The following is a 9,236-nucleotide window of genomic DNA, read 5'->3' on the forward strand; positions in this document are numbered from 1 at the left end:
CATGGGTCAGGACACGATCCCATGGCTCTGGTGGGCTTTCCTGCGACGTGTTGCTCAGGCACATAAATAAAACACAATAAAATCGCTTGAGAAAGTCCCCTGGACACAGGTGTATGGGACCACCCGGGCAGAGCGAGCACTGAGGTACAACTTCACTGCTGCAGCAGGTGACCCTCAAGACTGATCTATTTAGTAGGCATGAGACTGTGGCACCGATGTGGCATTTCTGGACTCTCCAACCCTTCTTATAAACCTCCTCACATACTTCCTTGCCTTTTTTTTCCCCCTCCCTCCCTGCCGGGGCGGCGGAGGCGGCCGCCCCCTCGGTGCCGCCGGGCGGGGCCCTCCCGGGGCAGGGCGCGGGCGGAGGTTTGGGGGAAAGGGGGGGGGGATAGAAGGGGGCCGGGACTACCGAGACGTGGTCGCCCGAGGCCCCTCCTGCCTGCCAGGGAAGCCTTAAAACAGCCCGGCGAGGCGCGGAGCCCCGCACTCGGGAGCCCCGACCCACGGGCACAAGCGCCTCGCCTCGCCCGGAGCCGCTCCCTCCGCTGCAGCCGCCGCCGTGAGTACCGCGACGGGGGGGACACGGGCATGGCGATGGGACATGGGACATGGGCATGGGGATGGGGACGGGGATGGGGACGGGGGTCGCGGGGCTCGGCGCCGAGGGGTCGTCCGCGCTGCTCCGCCGTCGGGGCGGGCGCTGACGGCGGCTCTCCCCCCCCGGCGTGCAGATGCAGGGCACCATGAGGCTGTGGGTGTCGGTGCTGACTTTCGCCCTGTCGCTGCTCGTCTGCCTGGGGACGCTGGCAGAAGCGTACCCCTCCAAACCGGACAGCCCCGGCGAGGACGCCCCCGCAGAGGACATGGCCAGATACTACTCGGCACTGAGGCACTACATCAACCTCATCACCAGGCAGAGGTAGGTGCCGGGGCCCTTCTCCTCGGCGAGGTGGAAGGGAGGGATGTGGGGTGTCCCCTCGGAGCCGGGGGTCTCGCCCTGCTTCCTTCGGGGTGAGGGGGAACCACCAGCAGGGAAAGATGCAGGGGTCGTGCACCCTCTGAAGAGTGCGAGTCCTGGGACTGGAGGTGGATTTCCACCATCCAAGTTGGCAGAAAGGGCAGGGTGTCCATGTCCGCAGGGCAGCGTGCATGCGGAGAGCCCCCCAAAACTGAGGGAAAATGAAACTCACCCCAGGGAGGGTGAGGTAGGGCAGGAGGAGCAGTTTCGCGCTTCTGTTGCTGCCGCTGTCTCTAGTGAAGATTTTGCTGGGAAAAAAGTTCCCCTCCGTCCTTGCTGAGGAGTTGCAGTAGTTCAGACGCTTTATAGTTTGTCAGCTACTTAATACAGCAGCGAGTGCCAAAAAGCCCGTTCGTCCTAACAAAAACTCTCTCAAGACCACAAACAAGAACCCGTGCCCAAGCTGAAAGAGGAGTGAGTGTGACCCAAAGCTGCCTTGCTCTGAGCTGGGTTTCTGAGGATGACTGCGCTGCATACAGTGGTAGTGAATGTTCAGTCTGAAAAAAGTGAAACTTATGCTATAAAATCATTTTCTTTGGGAGCATCTGTCCAGTTTAGACTGATTAATAGAAACGTCCCCTAAGGTCCCTGAACAGTGTGTGACCCAGGAGAGCTTTGGTGTATTTATTTATTTGCTTAATATCAAAAACAGATGAGAGATCTATAATTAAGCTTTCATTTGTCCCCGTAGCAGTCTGAGGAATTAAATTAGAAGGGAGGCTATCGTGTAGCTGAGAGCTTTCCCAGCAAACCCATGACATTGTCTGCCAGTGTGCTAATGCCATAACACAGATGAAGAGGCTGACAGAACAGCAGCTCTTCGGTCCTGGACTTTTAAAGCAATATTCACAACCAGCTCATGTGTGCGGCATGCTTCTGTGCATTAGTCTCTGTTCTCATAACTTTTTGTCTAGATAGCTGCTAAAATAATCTGCTCTTCAACTTCTGCCCCTGCTGCCCTTTTCCCTTGCGTGCGGTGGGATCTCCAGGCTGGGTTCACATCTCTTCCCTTATTTCTTTTGTTTCTGATTTAAAAGGTGGCTTCTGTCTAAAACCAGGTCGCATTAAAGAGCAAACAAAAGAAAACAAACCAACCCCCCTTCTATATTCGTCTGCCACTGTGCATTTGCTTTAATTTTGACTGTGCAGCTTTCTTTTCTCATGCCTGGGGTGCAAGTCTGCAGCTCGGAGACTGAGACTGCTTTCAGTCTCATGGGTGTGTTTGGGTTCTGAAGTGAACCAAAGAGTTGTTGCTGATGGATGAAACAATTCAGAATTTCAATTCTGTTGTTCAGGTTCAACCAATATTTCCTCCTCCTTACTCCCTTGCCCCCGTTTCATATTTAAGGGGAACGGAATTGACCTGGAATTAGAAGAACACTGACAGCTAAAATCACCAACTTCATGGTACATGTTTTAAAGTTGCTAGATGGCTTAGCTTAAACAAACAAACAAACAAAAGTGTGTTCTTTCTGTTCTGTGGTGAATTAACAGCACAGAAATAAAGTGACAGCTCCTGGGGGTTCGCTGTTTTGGCAGTGACAGTCACTTGCAAAAGGAATAAATAGTTTTATAAGCATTTTGAATGGATCTAAAAATTTGATTCATTCAGTCTGTTTCAGATGTGCTCGAAGCTTACTTTTTTATTAAAGCTTCTTTGGCTCTGCCTTTTGTGCTTGGTGCCACTTGGGAGCCCTGTAACAAGGGGAAATGGAGGGTCCTGGGGGCTGGCTCTGCTCCTCCTGAGGACAGGTGAGCCCAGAGCTGAGTAGATAGAGCTGGTGAGATGGAGCAGTGAGAGCACGCTGGGAAAGGATGAGATTGATGCTTTTTTTTTTTTGCTCTCTTCAGCTTCATCTGTCTAGTCTTCTTTGATGTGCATGTGATTATGAATAACCTTCTGGCACATCCTCCTGACTGCTGCTTCTGGCCTAACAACAGCATTTGAGTGTCATTCCCTGTGAGCAGCCGTGGCCCACAGGGTCTTCACTCCAGCTTCCATGAAGCTCCTTCCAAACCATCTTTCTCTTCTTGTCTTTAGCCCTTGCCTGTGTGGCTGCTTTGCTCCCTCTCTCCTTTAGGGTCCTTCTCATTCACATCCATCTCACTTGGCTTTAGACATCTGGGCACATCAGCTTTATATCCCTTTGAGGACAGTTGAGGGAAATAGGTACTTGTAGCCCGCAAGTCACCAGGCCTCTTTCAGTCCTGGATGAGATCCGTTGTTCCCTAGGTGCAAGATCTTCGCTGTTGGTAAGGAGAGCCTAAGGTGACCCGCACAGACTCCTGCAGCCCTGCAGATGTCCATGTGTCTTTGGATTAATCCCACCTCTGTCCTAAAAAAATGTCCTTGCCACATACCCCTCTGCTGCACTGCTGAGGGGGCTTTCTTCAGAGCACACCTTTCCTTGAATAATTTCTCCTGCTGCTTGGTACTACCTCTACACCCTGTCACCAACAGGCCCTCTTCCCTTCATGTCCCCTATAGCTTGTTCTTGCATCTCCTCTGTGTTGTAGCAAAACAGTAAGGCCACTCCTGCTGGAAACAGCTTGAACCATAGGCAAGGCAGGGAATATCTGAAAATGTGTCTGACTCCGGCAGTACTGATGCTCCCACTTCATGTCAACACCTTTAATGTGAAAGGGAGCAGATCCTGAGCTGAGCATAAACCTGACCAGGTGTTTTCAAAGCTTTGAGTCTGACTCTCCTAAAACAGAAGGTACTTGATAAAAGTGTTCCCCAGATGCCAAGTGAAGGCCTGGCTTTCTGTGTTCATATTATCTCGGAGCTGTGCAGGGCTGACAAGGAGCAAGCACAAAGCAGCTGGAGCGAAGATCTCCGGAGGCATCTGCTTCAACAAGAAGAGATCAACTTCTGCATCAAGGCATTGCTTTCAGGGCTGTTCACGACCTTTTTTTATTATGGCTGTAGCATGGTCATTTCCCAGTGGCAAAATTACAGGGCAGACTGGAGGCTTGGGAGGAACGGCTGCTCCATGAGCACTCCAGTTGGTCGCAGCCAAGTGTCACCTCGTGTGCTGCTTTGTGTGAGGACAACGTGGGTCTGTCCTGCACAGGTAGCAGCACTACTCTTGCCATACTAAAGGGACTTATATAAAAGGCAGTAGTAGTTCTTCGCAACTGAGTCTTCTTCAATATTTGACCAAATCTCTGGTCTTCTGAGGGTTGCGACCCATTTCTTAATCAGAGAAAACTTTCTGAGAGATTAATAGATATTTTGCCCAAGCATAAGCTGCTGGAGCAAGTTGTTGGATTTGTTAAATAATGTTTTAAAAACAATGGCAAATTAGATTCCCCCTCAGTTGAAGCCCAGGTTGCATCCATATTAATTGAAGTAGGGTACTAGAAGGAAAGAAATCCCTTTGTGGTGATGGAGTGCAAGGCATTTTATTCAGCATTATTCTTGATTGCAATATTGTAACAGCATTTTACCTTCTTCCGGTCAGTTTAGATTAAGAAATTTACTTTAAAAATCTGAAACTTATACTTTGTCTTTTGGGGGGACATGGGAGGCACTAAAATGATTACGGTGAGGCAAGAATACAAAGAGTAATAAAATGATTAAGTGAGGTACGTTTCCACTTTTCAGAAAGATGTGACATAAATAGATAAAACTGCTAACTTTTAAAATATAGTTTATATTGGGAAGTTTTTTCCCCAAAAATCTAGATCGAGCCATTGGAGAAACAACTTGATAGCCATGGATAAAATCTAAGTCCTTAATTACACCTTTGACTTCTCTGGAACCAGAATTTCACTGAAGTGGCGTTCACAAAGCTATTATCTGTTAATGTACTTTGTGATTCAGACTAATTACATACACAAGTTACAAACCGTGATCTTAATTCTTTCCAACCAAGGGAGCGTTTGCTTACAGTTATCACTGTTAAGCTAATGAATCCTTATAGTGATGAAGTGTCTGTCAAGCTGGCTGCTCAGTGTTGCTTCTGTTTTCTGAGAAAAAGAGAGCAAATTCCTTCCTAGAACCTGGAATTGCAGTATTTTATCTGTTGAGCAATGTATGATAAAATATCCATGATTAAAGCAAACAAACAAACAAAAACAAATAGAAGGACAGCCATTGTGTAGGTGTAGGACATAGGTTGCAGGTGATATCTCATTTAAGCAAATTCTGGTTCGGAGAGTTTTCTCTCCCATAGGCACATAGTTCAAGAGTGGTTATTGCCTTGGTTAGCTTAGTTTTTACGACTTAATGTGGTATGTGGTAGGCATCCCCAAATGTATTAGCTGCCTTTAAAAAATCTTGGCCAATTCTTTATATACTATGGCTTATCTGAGTTTTGTTTACTATTCACAAAATAGATAAATTGACTCCTCATTTATGTAATTTCCGATGAATGACTAGCATCTAAAACAATGATAAAGTTTATGAGATGATGTAACCGGGTTTGTAGGCAAAAATGACGTGCTTGGAGGTCGTGTTATAGTTTTCTTCCCCTTTCTTCACGCTCACATCAGTAAGGTGCAAGGTCCTAGAATATCCAGGAGCAGGGATTGAATCAATAACTATTCAGAGTTTCTCAATACTATCATATAACATGATAATGGAAAAAATATATTGAAAGAAATACTGAAGAACGAACATTTTCTGACATGACTAAGTCAAGTTAAGTTAAAATACTTGCTGTGAAGTTTCCTTTATAGCATCTCTATTGAGTTTTTCTGAGATTTGCCTGATGGTTCTCTACTTAGTTTTCATTTTTAAATGCTGAAATATACAAACATACCTTTTTTTCCTCTTTCCTTAGGTATGGAAAGAGATCAAGCCCAGAGACACTGATCTCAGACCTCTTGTTGAGGGAAAGCACAGAAAATATTCCTAGATCCAGGTATGTGTGAAGATATTTTGTGGTGGCTTTCATTTTTCACTTGCATATAATAGTTTTGTCCATTATCAATAAACATGATTCACAGGGAGAAAACGCTTGCCACCAACAGCTGGATAAGCATAACTAAATCCTTTGTTTTTAAGAGCTAGAGCCATCTTATGAATGCAAGTAATGCCATACCAGATATGATAAAGTCCAAGCTCCTTATTTTCCTCTTTTGGGAACAGGCAATACTGGCTGTCTGAAGGGAGAGAAGCATTCCCATAAAAGTTACCCCTTCCTGGGCTTTATTGCAATAGAAATTACAGAATTGTACATTGATGCCTGATGGTGATTCATTTACATACTGGATCCCCAAAGATGGCATATATTTATTCATTTGCTACTCAAATGGGTTTACATTTTTGCTTTAAAGATGTGTGAGTGGTGAGTATGCAGATATATTAACTTATACACAAATACAAGGCTGTGATTGATCTTTCTATTTCACACTACTTTTGTACCTAATGTTTTGCAAAGTGAAAAAAAAAGGCCTTCATATTCCTAATTGCACTTGATTTAAAAGAACAGTAGTGTTTCAAGCAACAGTGGGATTTCAAAGGTATGTACTATATTTTTCTAGGTAGGGAATGACACATTAGCTGTAATGTAAGATACTATATTGGTGACTACAATTTACGCAGCTGTGAAAATTTTATTTCCTTTTGCCTATGCTGAAAAAATAAAATACTTTTTTTTTTTTTGGGCTTGTGAAAGAAAACCTTAGTTTTAGTCACAGGAAAGCATGAATAAGCTCAGATTAAGCCTTTACCGAAAGTCTGATGCTTGCTGATAATACTTCTGCTGCAGAAATAAATGTTTTATGCAGTAGTCATTTCAGGAGTCTACAATCTCTGTATTTTCATCAGTTGAGCAAGGCTAGATTAAACTAGTCGAATACTTGACTGGAATAGTTTGTAGCAGTGAACTTTTGGGCATGATCTTGTCACTGAGAGGTGACCAAAATTTTGACTGCCATCAGTGGGTTGTCCATGAGACTCACAGTTCTATGCATAGGGAAAACGTTGACTTGGGTTTGATGACTAACCACAGCTGTTGGGAAATGGTTTTCTCTGCAGATGCTTATATAAAAAAACTGCATGGAGTGCAGTGAAATGTTTGAGACTATTTTGTATTTTGTAACGATAAGGCAGAATCCTCATATAATGGGAAATTTCCGCTGCCATGAATTTGAGGCAACACAGAGGGTAGTACAAAGTCTAATACTCTCTGCAATTTTCCCTCCTTCACAACAGAACTTTATGGTTGTTATTGTTTCAATAATGCTATTTATAACACGCCAGGGAGCTAAGACTCATGAGCAAACTAACAAATTAGTATGCATTTAAGATCAAGAATTGATGAGAAACAGATTTTTATCTCATACCCCCCTGTAACAGCACTTTAAACTGAGAAAAAAACATGGTGTTTGTCATTCGTCGATGACAATTATGTGAGTACTGGGAACAATGATGTCTAGTTTCCTATGGATATGTTTTCTAGGATAAAAGCCAACATGGATTCTGAACCCTGCTCCAGCTTTCCCCCCCATATGAGGATATATCTTATTTCTGTACAGTCCTGTGTTTGATGGCATATCAGGAACTTACTATCTCCAAGATATCTGTACCTCTCTCTGACTTGGTGAAAATTGTCCAATGGGTTGGACAGCTCGTGGGGAAGTTAGAGGAGCCCCGCAGGGGTGGACACACGTCAAATTTACCCAAGTACAGTGTGGTTGCATAAACATTCCTCCTGGAGGCATCTAGGCTAAATGAATTAAAGGCAGGCTGTTATTATTCCGAACTTAAATTAATGAAGTACATGTTTTAGAAATATTTATACACAGCCAGTTACGGTGCAGATGTAATTTCCAGTCAGTGAGTCAGCAGCAAAAAGACACATTTCATGCAATCCCTGAAACTGAACATTGAGGTGTTAAGAAACAGCTTAACTGTATTCAGCCTGGCTGGCTGAGTTCAACCCTTCACTTTCCCCGACTAAAATATGCCCCATAGCATTTTGCAGTCTGGGTGTATGTCTGAGCACCCAAAGAAAGTTTAGAGAGATTCTTATGGAAACCAGGTGGAAATTAGGAAGTTTAGGAATTAAAAAAAGGAAGCACCTTGACCTGAGTATAAGTAAGTTTTTATAGCAAAAGTATGAGGGGATGTCTTTCTGATCTTGTGTATCCTATGGAGTCATGACAAAATTTCCAATTCTCAATAACACTATGCATCCCCTCTAATACTGCCTCTTTGAGAGTTAAGTGTCTAGTGCGAAGTAGCTGTCTAGGCTCCCTTTGCAGTCAACTGGAGAGATGACTATCTCCAAAATGAGCCATTCCATCCCAAAACAAGCAGGATTAGTAGCCCTCTCAAGGTGCCAGTGTCTCTCCAGTGACTGTGGAGGCAGACTGGATCTTAAGACTAGACACCCAACTTTTAGATAGCAAAAATTATGGCAAATCCACTTCTCCAAGTCTCTCTCCATGTTCTCCCACTTGATGGACATCTTTCTACATAGCCAGAACAGCTATTTGCAAGCAGAGGACCTCTAGATCAAATCCTGCACTCAGGACCCCTTTCATATATTTCAAATGTTTGATGTTGAGCAACAGAATATGACGATAATATTTTAGGATGGTTTTAGGATAGATACTTTGGTTTTGTTCGAGGGTGCTAACAGCATGACATGATTTTGTTTGCCTTAGTGAATTCTCTTTGAAAACCATTTACTCCTGATTAAAATCTAAAAATCTCTCTTAAAAATATGTTTGTATTTCACCATATCATAGTTTTCTAGATTTTGGCCATCCAAGATTGCTTTGTTTTGATGGGAGTCTTCAGCTGCAAATGTGAATGAGTATTCCTTATTGGTACTATTATTAAAATGAAAATTTTAAGTAGTTCTAACTTTGGATTTCCCAGAAGGGACTTTAAAATGTGTTTAATAGGCTTCTATTCATAATATGTTACAGGTTTGAAGACCCTTCGATGTGGTGATGGGATTTTCAGCACACCGTCAAAACTTTTCCTAGTTTTCAATTCATACTCCACTCCTCTGAAGCGAATCATGGTGTCATTCCCAGTGCATGCAGCCATTGTACTGAATTCTGTAGAGTTTTTCCCTCATCATATTTGTATATACCTTTATTTAAATAAATTATTTGTGCATTCCAAAATACAACATACTAAATGAAAACAAGCACTCCTGTCATTGGTATAGCAAAGAATGGTTTTAAACAATTAAAACTGAATTATAACCTCCCTGCAGTCTAAAGTAGTATGGACAACAACACTGTC

At 43.7% G+C, this 9,236-nt stretch overlaps 1 protein-coding gene across 1 annotated transcript; it reads left to right on the forward strand.

Moving 5' to 3' along the window:
• The first annotated feature begins 492 nt into the window (after window positions 1–492).
• Window positions 493–8,956, forward strand: NPY (neuropeptide Y). Its single transcript, XM_035562504.2, has 4 exons — window positions 493–562; window positions 735–922; window positions 5,812–5,892; window positions 8,912–8,956. The coding sequence occupies exons 2-4, from the start codon at window positions 735–737 to the stop codon at window positions 8,934–8,936; spliced, it is 294 nt and encodes a 97-aa protein (XP_035418397.1). The 5' UTR covers window positions 493–562; the 3' UTR covers window positions 8,937–8,956.
• The last annotated feature ends 280 nt before the right edge of the window (window positions 8,957–9,236 follow it).

Source organism: Cygnus atratus, chromosome 2, assembly GCF_013377495.2.
Source record: "Cygnus atratus isolate AKBS03 ecotype Queensland, Australia chromosome 2, CAtr_DNAZoo_HiC_assembly, whole genome shotgun sequence".
NCBI lineage: Eukaryota > Metazoa > Chordata > Aves > Anseriformes > Anatidae > Cygnus > Cygnus atratus.